Consider the following 18,971-nt stretch of genomic DNA (forward strand, 5'->3'; position numbering starts at 1 on the left):
TCTCCATGTCCCACACCTCCCTCCACCCTCAACGTTTTGGCAACCATAGATGTGTTTTTTGTCCCAAAAGTTTACCTTTTCCAGAATGTTTTATAAATGGAATCATACTGTATGTAACCTCTGGAATCCTGCTTTTTTTACTTAATGCTTCTGAGATTCATTAATCTTGATAGATGTTTTAATAATCATTCCTTTTATTGCTGAGTGGTAGTCTGTTGTATGGGTTTGCTATATTTTGCTTATCCATTTAGAACTTGAATATCGAGTTTCTAAATTTTAGCAATTCTGAAGAGAACAACTATAAATATTTGCATATAAGTTTGTGCCTGATCACGTTTTCTTTGTCTTAGTAAATACTTGGGAGTGGGATTGTTGAGTTGTAGGGGTATGTGTCACTTTATGAAAAACAAAAAAAGGTTTCTAAAATGGGTATGCCATTTTTCATTCCCACCATCAGTGCACACTAGGGTTTGTCTTTACCATTTAAATGGGTTTATAGTGCTGTCTCATTTTTGTTTTAATTTATATTTCCTTAATTACTAAGTTGAGCATCTTTACATGTGAATGTTTGCTAACAATATACCTATTTTCTTTGGTGAAGTATTTTGTTCTCAATTTTTGAGAGTTCTTTATATGTTCTGGACACATGTCTTTTTTATTGTTGTTTCCACACCTGTGGCAAGTGAAAGTTCTGGGGCCAGGGATTGAGCCCATCCCCGAGCCGCGAAAGTGACAACACCAGGTCCCCAACCTGCTGTGTCACAGGGAAACTCGTGGACACCTGTTGTTTGTCAGTTATGTGTCTTCAAATATTCGTGTGCTTTGTATTTTTATTCCATAAAAGTATTTTTCAGAGTGAAACTTTTTTTTTTTTTGAAGGTCAGTTTTTGTCTCCTATGGATTGTGTTTTTCTTTCAGGTATAAGAACTCTGCCTAATCCAAGGTCACAAAGATTCCCCCCCACCTCATTTTTTTTAAGGCCCACACCTGAAGCATATGGAAGTTCCCAGGCTAGGGATCAAATCGGAGTTGTAGCTGCTGGCCTATGCCACAGCCACAGCAATGTGGGATCTGAGCCGTGTCTGCCAACTATGCCACAGCTCACAGCAATGCCAGGTCCTTAACCCACTAATCAAGGCCAGGGACTGAACCCACATCCTCATGGATAATAGTCAGGTTCATTACCACTGAGCCATGAGGGGGAACTCCTCTTTTTCTAATCTAAAAGTTTTATGGTTTTAGGTTTTGCATTTAGGTCTGTGATCCATATGATTTAATCTTTGTGAAATGTGAGATCAAGGTCCATTTTTTTGCATATGAACATCCAGTTAATGATCCTTTCAGCATCAAATTGTTGTTGCACTTTTGTGAAAAATCTATTGCTCTTACATGTGTGGGTCTTTTTCTGACCTCTCCTCTATTTAGTTCCATTGATCTATGTGTCTGTCTTTTGCCAATATGTATTCTTTTATACAATAAGCCTGGATATCAGATAGTGTGAGTCTTCTAACTTCAATCTTCTTTTTCAAAATTATTTTGGCTATTCTTTTTTTTTTTTTTTTGGCTTTTTAGGGATGCACCCGTGGCATATGGAGGTTACCTGGCTAGGGGTCCAGTCAGAGCTGCAGCCACTGGCCTACACCACAGCCACAGCAACTCAAGATCCAAGCCTCATCTGCGACCTACACCACAGCTCACGGCAATGCTGGATCCTTAACCCACTGAGCGAGGCCAGGGCTCGAACCCACATCCTCATGGATGCTAGTCGGGTTTGTTAACCTCTGAGTGGTGATGGGAACTCCTATTTTGGCTATTCTAATTTGCTTTCCCATGACTTTTAGAATTAACTTTGTGGTTTATAAAAATAAATTCTAACTGGGAGTTTTACAGGGATTGCACTGTAAAATATGCAGAGAGAGATGAGTTTGGGGAGAATTGACACCTTAGCAATATTGAATATTCTAAACCATAGGTGTGGTATTTCTGCCTATTTTTAAAGGACTCTTTTGACTTCTTTCTTCAGTAATTTGTAGTTTCAGCACATATTGTTAGATTTATGTCAAAGTACTCTGATTTTTGGTCCTCAATTAAATGGGACTATTTTTCCATTTTTCATTTCCAGTTGTCAGTTGCTAGTATATAAACTGATTATTGTATGTTAACCTTATATCCTGCAATCTTACCAAACTTGCATACTAATTAAAGTAGCTCTTCTGTAGATCCCTTGGGATTTTCTGTGTAGAGAATCATATTACTTACAGAAAAGTTCTTTTTTTCCTTGCCAATTGCTGTGCATGGTACAGCAACTCCACTATGATGTGAGGAAACCCCTCCCCCCACACCACCCAAGGTTAAGTTTGGAAGATGAAATTCATGACAGTAGTCCTTTGGTATGATTAAAAATAGAGGGGAAGACTGTCCAGGAAAAGATCCAGAACACACAGAAGGAATATTCAGTTTTCAGGCATTTTATAGAGGGGAGGTCCTGGCCTGCATGAAGTTTAAAAGAGGTGATGGAGGGTGCATGTGCTTTGGTGGTGGTGGTTGAACCTTATCAGCACTATGAAGGAGACAATGGACATAGACAGAAGGTAAGGCTTTGGGGTTGCTGGCACTACATCCAACATCCAAGTTTCCTGTGGTCCTCACAGTTCACTCCTGGCAACCTACCAGGTATTCCTGTAAATAAACTTCTATTTGAGAGAGGCCACGTTTGCAAAATTGACCCAAAATAATTAGGACAGCAGTTACTATGATAGCTTCCTGAAAGATAAGGTAGGTGTAGATAATGTTAATCCAGCCAGGAAAAAGAGCCAAGAAAAATAAGTGGGGATTCAAGAAATCTCTTGGAGAATTTTAATAATTAAAACCACTGACTGTTGGGAGTTCCTGTCGTGGCTCAGTGGTTAATGACTCCGACTGGGAACCATGAGGTTGCGGGTTTGATTCCTGGCCTTGATCGGTGGGTTAAAGATCCGGTGTTGCTGTGAGCTGTGGTGTAGGTCACAGACATGGCTCAGATCTGGTGTTGCTGTAGCTGTGGTGTAGGCCAGTGGCTACAGCTCTGATTAGACCCCTAGCCTGGGAACCTCCATATGCCATAGGAGTGGCCCTAGAAAAGGCAAAAAGACAAAAACAAAACAAAAAACCATTGACTGTTTTGGATTTGTTAGTTTATCTGTTGAACTGTTCTGAGACTTTCTGTATTATTGACCTACTGGCAGCTAGAAGTTCCCTTCAAGAGTCTAACTTAAGATGCCAGTAAATTGTCTAGTACAATATATTACCAGCTACCATAGCAGCTATGGAGGTTTATCTCTTATCAAGGGCTTCCAAATCTTGGGATCTTTAGTGTATGTGGTCTGCCAGGATTTGTGACATTGTTTGGCTATGTATACTCTTATGGAAAGGGCGTGTATCAGTCCATACATGTGGAGACTATAGTTTCAATAGCTGTACGTAATATCAGTTGTTGATAGAGGCCAAGAAGGACATGGGGTTTGTGAAGGGAATATTCACAAATGAAATGTGGTGAAGGTGAAGGAGTGCTAGGAAAAGTAAAGGAGCCTGAGAGTGACCAAAGAAGATGGTGAGTAGTTGTTACGGTTAGCAAGGAACTCCAAGCTACATAATTCATTGTGTAGGTGATTACCCAGGCTGGGGTTCCCAGTAACAAGCCCAGCATTGTTGGAGTTTTATCTTTTGAGTAACATGTTCTGTAACTGTTTTATAGATACTGTCCAGCAAGTGGAGGAAAGTAGACATGGTATGGTGATGCAATAGTGGAGTGTAAAGGATGGATTGTTGGACAGACAACTGGAGTTGATATGGTTGCAGGTGTCATAGTGGAGAGCAGTCAACATGCCCAGGACTCAACTCTTAATCATGGTAGGAGGTGGAGTGTTAGATCTTTGTGTGCTTAGAAGTGGGGCAACAGTGCATGTTAAGTTGGCTAATACGCAGGGTACTAGCTTGCGCCAGAGGAGCAACACATTAAGAAGGAATAGAATGGGTCAAGCACAAATCTAATCAGCTGGGCATTCCTTGATGCACTGGAGTAGGTAAACAGGCAATGGTAGATCCCTGTGTACTTCATCAGGGCCTGGGTATGTTTAGGTAAGAAGGGCCTGCTGATAAGCTTCTTTTAGGAGTTCCCTGGTGACCTACTGGTCAAAGATCCAGCATTGTCACTCCTGTGGCCTGGGTCACTGCTGTGGCACAGGTTTGATTCCTGGCCAGGAAACTTCCACATACCAAGGGTGAGACCAAAAAAAAATAAAGCTTCTTGTAGAGTGAGCTTACATTGTATAGGAGAGGAGAATATGGAGATTGCAGAGACTTCAATACGGAGAGAATGTGGAAGCTTCACTTAAGTAATCAACAATAATGTCGGCATTGCCTAGGTCAGGAACAAAGTGTAAGCAAGACTGAATAGATGGAAACTTTGGGGATAAGGCAGAAAGTGAGAAGAAAGGGCAGTTGGGAGAGTTAAAGGGGCTGCAGGAGGAGATGCAAATTGATCAGAAGAGCTGTATGTCAGAGTTCCCGTTGCGGTTCAGCAGGTTACTGAGTGTCAGCCGCATCGGACACTGTCTCTGTGAGGACATGGGTACCATCCCTGGCCTAACTCAGTGAGTTAAGGATCCAGTGCTGCTGCAAGCTGCGGCATAGGTCGCAGATGCAGCTCAGATCCAATGGTGCCATGGCTGTGGTGTAGGCTGCAGCTGCAACTCCATTTCGGCCCCTGGCCCAGGAACTTCTATATGCTCAGGCGTGGCCATAAAAAGAAAAAAATCAACCAAACAAAAAATGAAGAGCTGTATTTTGAGCTTGAAACAGAGGGAGAGTCAGATCATTATTTAATGGGCCCTGGCATGAAATTATGGTAACAGAACATCTTGCAGTGTCAATAACAGGGTTGGAACTGAAGTCAATTGTGCTGAAGTCATCATTTGGGGTACTTTGGGCTCCTGAGCTAAGATATTCATCCCTGTTGATGTGCTGTCATTTGAGATTGATTTGTGGATAGAGACTTGAGTTGTGGTAGATGATGGAGACTCCTAAGGTGGGGTCTGGGCTAATGCCAAAACCTCAAGGCAAAGTTCTACATTTGAGAACTTACTGCAAGAGTAACTGAAAACCAAGATATGATCTGAGGCACATTTGACTATATGTCATATGTGGCCACATATGCATCACATGTAGACTATAAGTAGCTTAAAGACCATTACCTGTGCAGGTACAGTTTTGTCTTCTGTCATTTTTGCCTGTGGTTGTTATTGAGTAAATACTTATGGGGAAGTTGTGAAGTGATTGAATACCCAAACATGTGTAGATGACAGAAGAGTTTGGCATTGAATTGGAGTAGGGTGAGTGAAAGGAAGCCCAAGGAGTTTGGCATTCAGCTGGGCTTCAATGTTCAGCACAAGTAGAGACAGAATGTGCCATGATGACATACTTGTGCCTTTGATGTGTATATCTCAGCATGCTGGGGATGCTTGTTTATTATGGTGTGAGTCATAGGTAATATCTGAGATCCTGTAGTGGCTCCCCCTTGCCGTAATAGGCTTGAGCTAGAGCTGACAACCTATTTGAGGATGTTTGCACTGGGAATTTAAGATCTGCTTACCCTTGTTGGAAGTCCTACACAACTGTAGGTGTGGGACCAGATACCAAGACATATTTTCTGCAAAAAGAGATGTGCTAGCCAACCCTTAAAACTATCCTTTTGGGGAAGGATAGCAGGTTTGGTAAAGAGTTCTCTTGTAGCATATACAACAGCTTTTTTTGGCGGGGGAGGAGGGCATGGGTCCTCAATTCTCAATGGATTTCATTCTATCATCTGCCCTAGAACTGGGTGCCTTCTCAGTGGGTTGTCTCATGGCCTTTTCTGGTGACTCTTCCTCTTCTTATAAGGTTAGCAGTTCTATCAGACTAAGGCCCCAATCCAATGATCTCATTTAACCTTAATTACTCCCTTAAAGACCGTACCTCTTTAAAGATCCTACCTCCCTCAAAGATCCTGACCTATTTGTACAGTTACATTGGGGGTCAGGATTTCAACATATGAGAACTTACTGCAAGAGTGACTAAAGACCAAGGTATGATGTGAGGCACATTTTAACTATATGTCTTATGTGGCCACATATGAATCTTGGAGGACTCAATTTGGTCCATAATAATGTGTGAATATGAAATAGCCTCAAACAGCCCAATGTCTTTTTTTAAAAAAAAAATCATATATAATTCACATAACTTAATATTCACCCTTGTAAGTAATTTTTAGTTTAGTTTTTTTTTTTTGGTTGTGCCCCCCCCCAAGTTCCCAGGAACAGGGATTGAACCCACACCACAGCAGCGACCCAAGCCCCTGCAGTGACTAACGACAGATCCTTAACCCATTACACCACGAGAAAACTGTGTTGTAATACGGTTTTAAACTAAAATGTTTTGACCAACAGTTCTGCTACGTAGATTTCCAATAGTGCAGCTCCCTAAGCCTTCATCTCTTGTGCATTCTTCAGAGAATCTTAAGTTCACCACTGGAGTCTGAAATAAATTTTCCAATAATATATTAACTGGGTTTGTGTTCCAATAGGCACAAAACAAGTAGTGGCTTAAACAACATACAATATATACTTTTAGGGTCGCAGCCAAAGTTCCGAGCTGTGTCTACCACTTACACCACAGCTCACAGGCAATGCCCGATCCTTAACCCACGGAGAGATACCAGGAATCAAACCCACATCCTCATGGTTCCTAGTCAGATTCATTAACCACTGAGCCACAAAGGAAACTCCTAACATATCCGACTTCCCACTAGCCCCCAGTAGGAAACCATCTTACTGCTCAGGAGCTCCACAATAGAAACTTCGTCCCTAAGGGTATTGTGGGAACTGCAGTCCAACGTCTCCGAAGCATCTCCAGTACTTCCGGTGGAGAAGGATGGGAACTCGGGCTGTGTTCCCCTCTGGTTTTCTGGGAAATGTAGTCCACAGTTCTGTAGCGACTCTTACACTTCCGCACAGGCGCAGCAGCGACAGGGGAATTCTGGGAAGGATATCCCTATCGTAGCCTGGGGGCGGGGTTCCAGTCACTTCCCTTTCGGGTGGTTTGGTTCTCGCCTTTTCTTTCGCTGTGGTGAGTTGCTTTCGCGTTTTGCGACTCTTCCCAACTTCCCCGGTTAGCGGTCTAACCCAGCCATTAATTTTGTGTGGAAGCGCTGCGTCAGAGAGCGATGGCTTGAAGGCTGGGGCGTGGGCAGTGGTTCCCTTGGGCAGAGGCTGAGGGGTGGGTAGGATTGTACCTGGCCTTGGACGGTCTCCAGGGCTCTCGCCTTGAGAGCGCACCTTCTTTGTCTCCCTCAGTAGAACACTGGGTGAATGGCTTAATTTTTTCTGTCTCTGATGCTTTCCTGTAAAATTGCAATGACATTACTACTCTTAAAAAAAAAAAACAAAAAACCAATACTCAGCTGAGTGAATTTGAAGATTTAATTGGCTTTTTACAAAAGTTGATGTGTTGAGCAGCAACCAGTCTACTAGGTAGAAGGGTTATACAAAAAGGAAGACTTTGTTTAGGCAAAGAAGTTAAGAAAAGGAAAGATTATTTTTAGGTCAGGCCATCTTCTTTTTAGGGAGAAGGTAATGGCAAGGGCTTTATCATGCAGGTTGCCTCTTCTTTGGGGAATAGATAAGGACTTTGTAACAGATGACCTCATTAATGTCAACCATAAAATAACAACCTTAAGGCTACATTTCTGAGGAAAGAGGAAACTGCAGTTAAGTCTTGATTTGCTGTCGTTGAGGAGAAGAGAGGGCTAATGACTCCATTTGGGGCTTGTTCTTTCTTTTTTAACACTATTTTCCTAATACAGTGGTTTGAGAGTTAAATGAGGTAGTATAAGTAAAAGTATTGATGGAGAAAACTTTTCACATATTGAGATGTGGGGACAGTCGTTTTGGCTTACACATGGCTGGGCCTGAACTTTGTGTGAGGTAAAGCAGCCTACCTCATGGCCTGTCAAACACACACAGCACATCTGCTTTAACCATTAAGGTAGAAAATATCCCTTTTAAAGATAAGGATAAATAACTCCCTTCCTGTGTCATCTTTTTTAACACTCCCTTGAAGATAAGCTTCCCTTCTCAGATGCTGTGCTCATGCTGTGTTGATGTATTTGTACTAAATCTGTCCCTTTTGAGATCTTGAAGGAATGTTCCTCTGTCATGATCGATATATATTCTTTGTGCTGATATAAGACTGTTCTGAAAATCATGCCTCAACAAAACAGTTCCTCAGAGCTACTGAGAGGCTGCCTCCCAGGCTATAGTCCTCAGTCTGGCTCTAATAGAAGTCTTTCCTATTCCTTATTATAAATTGATTATTGGTTCTTTGCACTGACCATCTTAAGACAGTTTTGCCACATGGTACACGGTGGTCTCTTGTTACTGGTACTGTTTCAGTGGGGATGTGCTTTTAGTTCCCTGAAAGCCATGAATCCTAATAAGGTAAAAGCTCTAGCTGCAGTGCCCACTGATGCTTCTCTTGCACTGATGCTTCTCTCTGATCCCCATAGGAAGCTAGGTAGTCCCAGATCCCTTCTAAAGACTTATCCCAAACCATTTCTGTCTAGAAAGGAGAAGGTTGGAGGAGAGTGCAGGATATCTTTGATTTCTCAGGGATATAGACATAAGCCTGGTATTTCAGAGCCTTCTTTTCTTCCCCACACCTCTCAAAAGCATGTCTTTTTGCAGCACTGTCACTAAATGGTTATGTGTGAAAATTGTTGATATTTTCCAAACTATTTATGGTGAGTTGAAAACACCACGGCCTAACTTCTGCCAGCTATCATTTTTTTTCTTGCCATTTTTTCCTTCATGTTTCTATAATAACTTCTTTTTGAAGAATTTGAGATTACACTAGACATGATATCTCTACATATTCGTGTGTATTTTCTAATGTAAAAGGAAAAAATGTTGGATTTCTCCTGTGGCACAGCAGGTCACAGGGGAGCTCCAAACAGGCTACAGACCTGGTGTTGTCACTAGAGCGGCTTGGGTCACTGCTGTGGTATGGGTTTGATCCCTGGCCCAGGAACTTTCACATGCTGTGGGTGTGGGCCCCCCCCCGAAAAAAAAAAAAGAAAAAAGAAAATGTTGCCTACTGTTCCTCTTCTGCAGGGACCAAGTCATTAGCCCCTGAAGTTGCCCACTGACTGCATCTGAGGGGGAATTCAGGATGGAGAAAACAGGAAGCATTCTGTGCTTTGGAAAAGCAGCCCTGGGATAGTTAAGACACATATCTAAGGAAAACATAAATTAGTTTCATTGATGCTCAGTGGATAGGAGCCTCCTGGACTTCTTGGTCTCTGTAGGCATGTAAATCAGATCCCATGATACGCACCCAAAGGACATAGTGGACATTCTCTGGGTTTATTAAAATCTCATGTTTTCCAACCTGGAAATCTGAAGACACTGGATAAAGTCTTTTTTTTTTTTCCCTTTTCTAGGGCCGCTTCCCGTGGCATATGGAGGTTTCCAGGCTAGGGGTCCAATCAGAGCTGCAGCCACCGGCCTACACCACAGCCACAGCCGCATCTGCGAACTACATCACAGCTCACAGCAATGCTGGATCCTTAACCCACTGAGCAAGGCCAGGGATTGAACCTGCAACCTCATGGTTCCCAGTCGGATTCGTCAACCACTGCACCACTACGGGAACTCCAATGGAGTCTTTACTTGCCCACATTTATGCATTCTTTGTCTCGTAGGAGACAAGATCTAACACGAGATGGAAACTGTTCCAGAAAAAGAACTACATGAAGAACTTATTGCTGGAAAATCTGGCAACAAATTGCAAGTGACAGCCAGGTCAAGACTCCATGAAAAAAAGTTATCAGTTCCACCCGGACAAGGTGATTTTCCTAACTAGGTTGGAGCAGGCATGTCTTGTCACAATTAAGAGGTTTCTCTCTCGAGTATAATTTGCAGTGGTCACTAAGTGTTGATCTACGACTGAAGCCTTTTCCACATTGCTCACGTGTGAATGGCTTCTCTACAGTGCAGGGAATCTCTGATGAGTTTGCAGACATGAACTCTGACGAAATTCATACTTAACATCATTTTCTCCCATGTGACATCTGATGAATGCAAAGTGCTAAACTGTCAAAGAAGTGTTTCCCACACTCCTGACATGTATGAGAATTCTCTCCTGAGTTTAACTGTTGATGAAGATCCAAGTTGGAAAAATCGCTGAAGAACGTTTACACTCATTTCCTTGGAAAGGTTTCTTAGGACTCATACTTCTTCCCTCACACATTACACCAACTCATCCCTATTAACAGGGAGCTAGCTCATCTACATCCTGTTTGTCCTCATGTGGCCAGAGGGTGGCCAACACCTCAGCTCATCACTTGGGGAGCTGGCAACACTGGGGCAATGGAGCTGACAAACCCTTGCATTTCCACCGTGCCGTACTATGTTTCCTTCATGGCCCTGCTCACTGGGCCAAGCTGTAAGGCAGATAACTGGTGCATTGTACTCTATTCCCATGGGATTGATAATCAGTGCTAATAACCCACTCCACCAGCATCTCGTTGGCAAGTTCTATTCATGCACATGTGGCTTGTGATTGGCAGTTGGTTCACTGCCAGTGGCATCTGTCCCAGAAAAATATAAAACTTTGTTCACTGAAGCTTCATATATAATAGCAAATCTAATATTCATTGGGCATGTGCTAAAATGCTTATTTACTTCATCCAGGAACACACCAGAGGTTTGACAAGTTGGGCTTATTGTTTGTTGCAGTGAGACTACACCCATCAAGGGGAACCATGAGATGTCACAAAAGGGTGTCAAAATCTACTCTAGGATTTGGGCTCTGGTCGGGTGTTTTGGGAGAGGGCCTAAGGAAACATGGCTCACTGTAGACTGGATGCTGTCAGAAAGCAGCAATTTGAAGACCTAGTAGCTCAAATTTTTTATTTTGGGAGAGTAGCTGAGAACAAAGAAATCTTGGAATTCCTGTCATGGCGCAGCGGAAACAAATCCGACTAGGAACTATGAGGTTGCGGGTTCGATCTCTGGCCTGCTCAGTGGGTTAAGGATCTGGCGTTGCTGTGAGCTGTGGTGTAGGTCATAGACTTGGCTCGGATCTGACGTTGCTGTGGCTCTGGTGTAGGCTGGTGGCTACAGCTCTGATTCGACCTCTAGCCTGGGAACCTCCATGCCATGGGTGCAGCCCTAAAAAGACAAACAAAACAAAACAAAAAAATGAGAAAAATCTCTAAGTGGTAAAGAAGTACCTCTCTTTTAGACAAGAGGAGCATGTTTGGCATTATACAAGTGGCACAGTGACCTTGTTTTTGTCTGTGTAAACAGAATTATAAAGGGCCCTTGTTTTGTCTCACTACCGTGGTCTCAGAGAAACTTCTTTGAGGATGATATTCTGTGATTGATGTCCCAAAGGAGAATAATGTTAGCCTAGTTGTGAGTGTCACACCAGCTTCCTAATGTCAGGGGCAGTTTTGCTTTCAGCTCTCAGTTCATTCGTGAAGCATTATATAGCCAACATTTGGAAAGAGATTTTCAGTGCTGATATTAGAAAATGTCTAGCCTATACTGAGTTTAACATAGGATTTCATTAAAAAGTGTATATGATGATACATATATGTATGTTTACAGGGAGGAAAAAAACTTACCTTCAAGGGGAAGGAGTCTAGGTGCTCCGCCCCCCCTTCTCATTTTACTTTATGCTATATTTAACTAGCTTTCAGTAACATGTGTTTTTAATTTTTAATTTTTTTGGTCTTTTCTCCTTTTCTAGGGCTGCTCCCACAGCATATGGAGGTTCCCAGGCTAGGGGTCCAATTGGAGCTGTAGCTGCCATCCTACGCCAGAGCCACAGCAACACAGGATCTGAGATGCATCTGCAACCTATACCACAGCTCATGGCAACGCTGGATCCTTAACCCACTGAGCAAGGCCAGGGATTGAACCCTCAACTTCATTGTTCCTAGTCAGATTCGTCAACCACTGAGCCACGACAGGAACTCCAACATGTGTTTTTAAATTACTATTGTAATAAAGATACTTTAACCAGAAAATATAAAGGAAAAACTCTTAATACAAAACATCTTCCCTCACCAGTAGACTCCTCAGTGCTCTAACATTAAATCATAGGCTTTGGGAGTTCCTGCTGTGGCACAGGATTGGCAGTGTTTTGGGATTCCTGGCCCTGGCACAGAAGGTTTAGGATCCAGTGTTGCTGTAGCTGCAGTTTTGATTGTAATTGCAGCTCGGATCTGATCCCTGGTTTGGGAACTCCATATGCCACAGGGTGGCCAAAAACAACAACAACAAAAAAAACAAATCATAGGCTTTGGGAGTCAGCCTTGGCATTGGGAGTCCAATGCCAAGATTTTCAGCCATTATTAATGCCGTTAATTAAAGATAAAGGAGTAGCCTTAGCCATTAATGTACTTTTTTTTTTTTTTTTTTTTTTGCTCTTTAGGGCAGAACCCTTGGCATATGGAGGTTCCCAGGCTAGGGGTCCAGTCAGAGCTACAACTTCTGCCTACACCACAGCCACAGCAGTGCAGGATCCAAGACTTGTGTGAAACCTACACCACAGTTCATGGCAATACCAGATACCCGACCCACTGAGTGAAGCCCAGGGATCGTTTCTGCTGCACCGCAGTGGGAATTCCAACAATTTCTTAACTTCTCTGAAATTTAATGTTTTCACCTCCGAAGTAGATATTGTAATAACCTCAATGAGGGAAAAGCAATTTTCCATAAAGACAGGCTCCCACTTTGGCCCTTTCAAGTTGTTTTTCCTGCCAAACCAGTGATACCACAGGGTCTGGAGTTGGGTTAATACCTTCTTCGCTCATTTTTCCGCCCAAATCATTCTACCTCGCCTATTCTTTAGCCTTATATTGTCAGATTATACTCAAATTGCTCTCCTTTTAATCACCTACCGTCCCCTAGTCATTCCTGTTAATTTTTTGAAGGTTTTATCTCACTTCCTCCCCCGCCCGCCCTCTCGTGCCAACAATACTGCTGCCATAATTGGGAGGATTTCTACTTCAAAAAGTCGTGTCTGTGGAATACCTTCGCCGGACGACTTAGGAGCAGACTCTTACTACCACCCCGGAAGTCGGGACTGTGGGATTCTTTCCGCCCTGGCATCCTGGGAAGTGGAGGCAAGAAACTTCCTGCGCCCCCAACACATCTACCTGGAAGGTGAGACTCCCGATGGTTTTCCTTGGTATTCTAGGAAGTGTAGTCCAGATGCTCCGCGTAGTCGCTTGCACTTCCGTGGGCGTGGGGTGGGAGGAGGGTGGTGCCTGGTGCATTCTGGGAAGTGTAGTCCAGCTCCTCTGCGCAGCAATTGCACTTCCGGGGGTCTGGTGCATTCTGGGAAGTGTAGTCCAGCCGCTCCGCGAACTCGTAGGCACTTCCGTTCCCCGAGTGTTAGTTTGCTGGTGTTTTCTGCGGGGGCGGTGCGTCAGTTCCGAGTCTAGCTGGCCCTTCTGAACTTCCTGGATGTTTGCTTGGGAGCCGCAAGGACTTGGCAGCAGATTTAGGGGAAAAGAATCTTTGGCGGAGAGCGCAGGTACCCAGGCGCAAGGACAGTGGTGTGTATTCCCTACTCAGAGCCTCTGTGCATTGAGAGTCGTCTCTTTACCCAGATAGGGCACGAACTCTAGTTGCGTATCCCCAGGATTGAGAGTTCTCCTGCTCTCAGCTCGCCCAGTCCGCCTCCCTACACTTTTCACGCACCTTTCTGCTTCCTTGCGTTGGGAGTTAATCTCCTGGTGCCTCTTGTTGCCTTTCTTTAAAATATTAGGATATTAGGACTTTCCTGATAGAATCGTTTGGGGACTTAAAAGAGGTGCTACAAATTGACGTCTTAACCAGTACCTGGCACGTGGTGGTTAATTTACCCTGGAGCGGTTAGGTCCCCGGGTTAGGGTCAGAGATCCAGCTTCAGTGATTCTTGCCCTTCTCTCTTTGCCTGTGTGATGCTGGATAATCCCGGACCTATTCTGACTTTTTTGGAGGGAAAGGTGAGGATTGCTTCCAGATTGCTTGAAGGGAGGGGAGGCTTTAACTTTAATCAGAGACGGGCACTCGATCGTCGCATTCCACAGCGTTCTTTCTTTCCCCAGCGGGATTTCTCAGAAAGGGCTGCACTGAGGTAGAAGGAGTGACTCCTGGGCTACTGAGAGCAATGCCCGGAGTAAGTGAAACTTGACATAGTTTTTTTTCCAGTGGTGGGCACATCAATCAGAGGATATATAGAACGTGTAATTGGACATGGGTATTGTTGGTAATTAACTTCAGATTTCTGGCTGCGAAGCAGTGGGTTAAGAATCCGTAGTTGCCGCAGCTGCAATCCCTGGCTCAGAACGAGGGTGCGGCCATAAAATAAAAATTTTAAAAACTAACTTCGATGATGAGGGCTTTGCACAAGTAAGTATATTATGCCACATCATGGCTCCGTGAAGAAACATTGCATTTTTCCTATTCTATAAAATGGGATTAAGACCTAGGGAGCTGTAAATTATTTGCGCATAGTCACCCACCAAGTAGGAAGCCAAGTTGGGGTTGGAATTCAGGCAGTCTGAGTCCAGAGCTTGAGTTCAGAATCTCTTGGATGTAATTCTCCTTAAGCCTTAGGAACTAGGTGGAATCAGGCACCCTAGCTAGAACTTGATTGTGAGGGACCTTAAAATCTAATCAAATGGGCTTAGACTTTTCAGTGAGTTTTTCCAAACTTTATCAACTATTTTGTTTTGCTTGGTTTTCTGTGGATTTTTTTTTTTTTTTTTTGGCATTTTAGGGCTGAGTCCACAGCATATGGAGGTTCCCAGACTAGGGGTTGAATTGGAGCTGCAGCTGCCGGCCTACACAGCAACGCAGGATCCTCAACCCACTGAGTGAGGCCAGGGATTGAACCCGCAACCTCATGGATCCTAGTCAGGCTCATTAACTGCTGCCACAAAGGGAACTCTTGTTTTGCTTGTTACAAATGATATTTCTTTTTTTTGTCTTTGTTTTGTATTTTATCTTGTATTTTTTTGGCTGTGGCATTCGGAAATTCCAGGGCCAGGGATTGAATATGCCACAGCTGTGGCCTGAGCCACTGCAGTAGCAACACTGGATTCTTAGCCCACTGTGCCACCAAGGGAACTCCCGAATACCTTTTTTTTTTTTTTTTTTGGTCTTTTTGTCCTTTTTTAGGGCCACACCCACGGCATATGGAGGTTTCCAGGCTAGGGGTCTAGTCAGAGCTATAGCTGCCGGCCTACACCAGAGCCACAGCAATGCCAGATCTGAGCTGCGACTGTGACCTACACCACAGCTCATGGCAACACAGGATCCTTAACCCACTGAGTTAGGCCAGGGATCAAACCTGCAACCTCATGATTCCCAGTCGGATTCGTTTCTGCTGCGCCACGACGGGAACTCCTTGAATACTTCTTATTCTTGTAGAACTGTATCATTGTGGAATATTCAGGAATTAAAGAAACATGAGAGAAAACAGGTTTTTTAAATTTACTCATTAATTCAGGGTGCAAAGATAGCAGCTGTGGAGTTCCCATTGTGATTCAGCAGTATCGAACCTGACTAGTATCCATGAGAATTTGGGTTTGATCCCTGGCCTCTCTTCGTGGGTTAAGGATCCAGCATTGCTGTGGCTGTGGTATAGGTCGGCAGCTACAGATCTGATTCCAACCCTAGCCTGGGAACTTCCATATGCCTTGGGTGTGCCCCTAAAATGACCAAAAAATTAAAAAAAATTTTTTTAAGATAGTAGCTGTTAAGTTTCTAATGCATTTCTGTTTAGTGTGGTTTTTTGTATATTTGTTTATAAAAAAAACTTTTTTTTTTTGGTTGCACCCACAGCATATGGAAGTTCCTGGGCCAGGGATGGAATTCAAGCTGCAGCTGTGGCCTGTGCCACAGTTGTGGCAAGTCTGGATCCTTAACCCATTGTGCCACAGCAGGAATTTCTACAAATTTTTATCATACCTTTCTTATTTGTTTTAATTATGGCAATTTCCAAATACTGACAAGAAAGAGTGAACTAATGAACTCCCATCGTGATCATCCTATTTTTGTTATTATTATTATTCCTATGATTATTTCCTGATTTTTAAAAATGTTTTATTTTTATATAGTTTTAGATCTATAGAAAAGTTGCAAAAATTGTATAATAGCATAAGGACCTTACCCAAATTTACCGGTTGTTCACATTTTGCCTTTCTGCTCTTTGGCTCCATCAGCCAAATAACACCAGCAATGTACCTGTATTCAGTGACAGCTTATCTTAGCTTTCTGCATGAAGAAAGCCCACATACCATGGGTAATCAGGAGGTGTCTTGATAAGAGGGATTTAAGAAAGGCTAATAATAGGATTTTAGCATCACAATGGTAATTTAGACATTATACGAAAGAAGTGTTCATCTATTAGATATCTATTAAGTTATTACTAATCATAGTTAATAGGCAACACAAGATAATGCCAGATAGCCTATTAGCTAACATACAGCTGTATGATTCACAGTCTTGTATTATTCTGTTTGTCATGAAAAGTTTTCATACCCAGTTTTACCCTCAGTTCAAAGGCCAACTCTATGCCTTGCCTTAAGTTCTATATTTGTTTATAAACTTTTTATAAATGTTTGTCATATTTTTCTCAATGTTGTTCTTTAATGTAGAATGATTCCACAGCCTTTTTTTGTTGTTGTTTTCCATATTTCTAGGGAGTCTAGAGGCAAGTTATTTTGGAGAAAGTCCTTCATTTGAGGTTCATCTGATATACTCCATGTTTAGGTTCAGATTATGTACTGTTGGCAGGGATTCTGCAGAAGTGGTCAAGTGTCCTGTTCTTGTCATTGTCACATAGTAGGAGCCAGAGGATGTCACTTCGCCCCTGTATTGGAGAACTCAACTTCGTTCACTAGGCTGAAGGGATATCTGTCAGATTTCTCCATTGTAAAGTTACTCTTTTTTTTTTTTTTTTTTGAAATTAATAAAGTTTTCTTTATTGGGAGTTATATTTATTAGTGGACATTCTACTGTAAAGAGAAGTTTCCCTTCCTCCTCTGCTTATTTATTTGTTTAAATATAAATATTAGTAAGGGCTCAGAACCCATAAATTAGTTTGGATGATTTATTTTATTATTATTATTATTACTATTATTTAGGGCCATACTTGCAGCACATGGAAGTTACCAGGCTAAGGGTTGAATTGGAGCTACAGCTGCCAACCTCCACCATAGCCACAACAACATAGGATCCGAGCTGCGTCTGCAACCTACACCACAGCTCATGGCAACACTAGATCCTTAACCCACTAAGTGGGGTCAGGAATTAAACCTGCATCCTCATGGATACTAGTCAAGTTCATTACCACTGAGCCACAACAGGAACTCCCATATTATTATTATTTTTCAGTGGCCGCACCCATGGCATATGGAAGTTCCCAGGCTACAGATTGAATTCAAGCTGCAGCTTCAGCAACACCGGATCCTTAACCCCCTGTGCCGGGCCAGGGACTGAACCTCTCCCTCTGCAGCAATCTGAGCTGCTGAAGTTGGATCATTAACCCATTGAGCCATGGCAGGAACTCCTAGTTTTGCTAATTTAAATGACCTGTAGATTAACAACGTTTACTTTTACCAGCTTGAGGTACATTGTACATACCATAGAATTCACTCATTTCAGGCACACAAATCAATGATTCTTAGTAACTTTGCTAAAGTAATTTTTAGTACTATCCCCATAATTCAGCTTGGAACATTTTCATTTTCCTACCCGGATTCCTCAGAGACCCAGGCTACCACTAACCTACTTTCTGTCTCCATAGATTTGCCTATTCTGGACATTTCATATAAATGGAATCATGCGCTATGTAGGCTTTTGTGTGTCTACTTTTGCTTTCCACAGTGTTTGCAAGGTTCACCCATGTTGTAACATAATCAGTATTTCATTCATTTTCATTGCTGCATAATATTCCATTGCGTGGAGAAGCTAATTTGTCTGTTCACACTTTGGCCAACATTTCGGTTGTTTCCAGTTTTAGGTTGCTATAAATAATGCTGCCATGAGCATTCTGTGTGCATTCACAAGAACGTCTGCGTGGGTGAGTGGTGTTCCTAGCCACTCTTTGCTGTCTTTCTTCTGCCTTCCCATACACTCTGCCAGGCACAGTTCTGATCTCCCAGGATCTATGTAACTCAGGACTGTGCGCATCCCCAGACAGAGGAGGAAAAATGACCTCGGTCAAGGTGAGTAGGGCCTGCCTTTCCCGATTTTGAACTTCCATCTCATGGCTAAGATTGTTGCATGTTCTTCTTTGCGAGACTCAAGCAGAACAGGCATGGGAGGGCCCATCTGCTCCTGGTTCTTTTTTGTCCCTTTTGAATTTTCTTTGCATTTGTTTTTAGTTTTTATTTTATTGTAGTGTTATTTATTTTATGAAGTAGAAAAATTACTAAAAATGAACAGCTCTGCCACTTTACTACTTCTCTGCAGACAAATTGTCTGTTTTCATTTTCTCTTACTGTTTTCCTCACATTCATAACTTATTCATGGTATCCAGCTAATTTAATTAATTAATTTATTTATTTATTTATTTTGCTCTTTAGGGCTGCACCCACACCATATGGAAGTTCCCAGGCTAGGAGTTGAATTGGAACTACAGCTGCTGACCCACAGCACGGCCACAGCAACACAGGATTCAAGCTGTGTCTGCGACCTGCACCACAGCTTACAGCAGTGCCAGATCCCTGACCCACTGAGCAAGGCCAGAGATTGAACCCATATCCTCATGGATACTAGTTGGATTCATTTCCTTGGCACCACAATGGGAACTCCCTAATTTAATTTAATTTAATTTTTTAAAGTTTTTTATTTTAAAATAATACTTAATTGAAGTACAGTTGATTTACAGTG

The 18,971-nt window shown here is 42.7% G+C and overlaps 1 protein-coding gene and 1 long non-coding RNA gene across 7 annotated transcripts in view; both read left to right on the forward strand.

Moving 5' to 3' along the window:
• The first annotated feature begins 7,069 nt into the window (after positions 1-7,069).
• On the forward strand, positions 7,070-10,193 carry LOC125132120 (uncharacterized). The gene is made up of 2 exons (XR_007136136.1): positions 7,070-7,140; positions 9,773-10,193. It is a non-coding gene; the product is annotated as an uncharacterized LOC125132120 (long non-coding RNA).
• A 2,878-nt stretch (positions 10,194-13,071) lies between these two features.
• Positions 13,072-18,971, forward strand: part of LOC125132112 (zinc finger protein 234-like) — a 34,882-nt gene continuing 28,982 nt past the window's right edge. For 2 of the 6 annotated variants that reach the window (XM_047788974.1, XM_047788973.1), the window contains exons 1-2: positions 13,454-13,642; positions 18,094-18,304. In XM_047788974.1, the coding sequence (XP_047644930.1) occupies positions 18,290-18,304 (15 nt within the window). In that variant the 5' untranslated portion in view covers positions 13,454-13,642; positions 18,094-18,289. The other 4 variants (XM_047788969.1, XM_047788972.1, XM_047788970.1 and 1 more) reach the window with 4 other exon arrangements.

The sequence above is a fragment of the Phacochoerus africanus genome, chromosome 8, assembly GCF_016906955.1.
Source record: "Phacochoerus africanus isolate WHEZ1 chromosome 8, ROS_Pafr_v1, whole genome shotgun sequence".
NCBI classification, from domain to species: domain Eukaryota; kingdom Metazoa; phylum Chordata; class Mammalia; order Artiodactyla; family Suidae; genus Phacochoerus; species Phacochoerus africanus.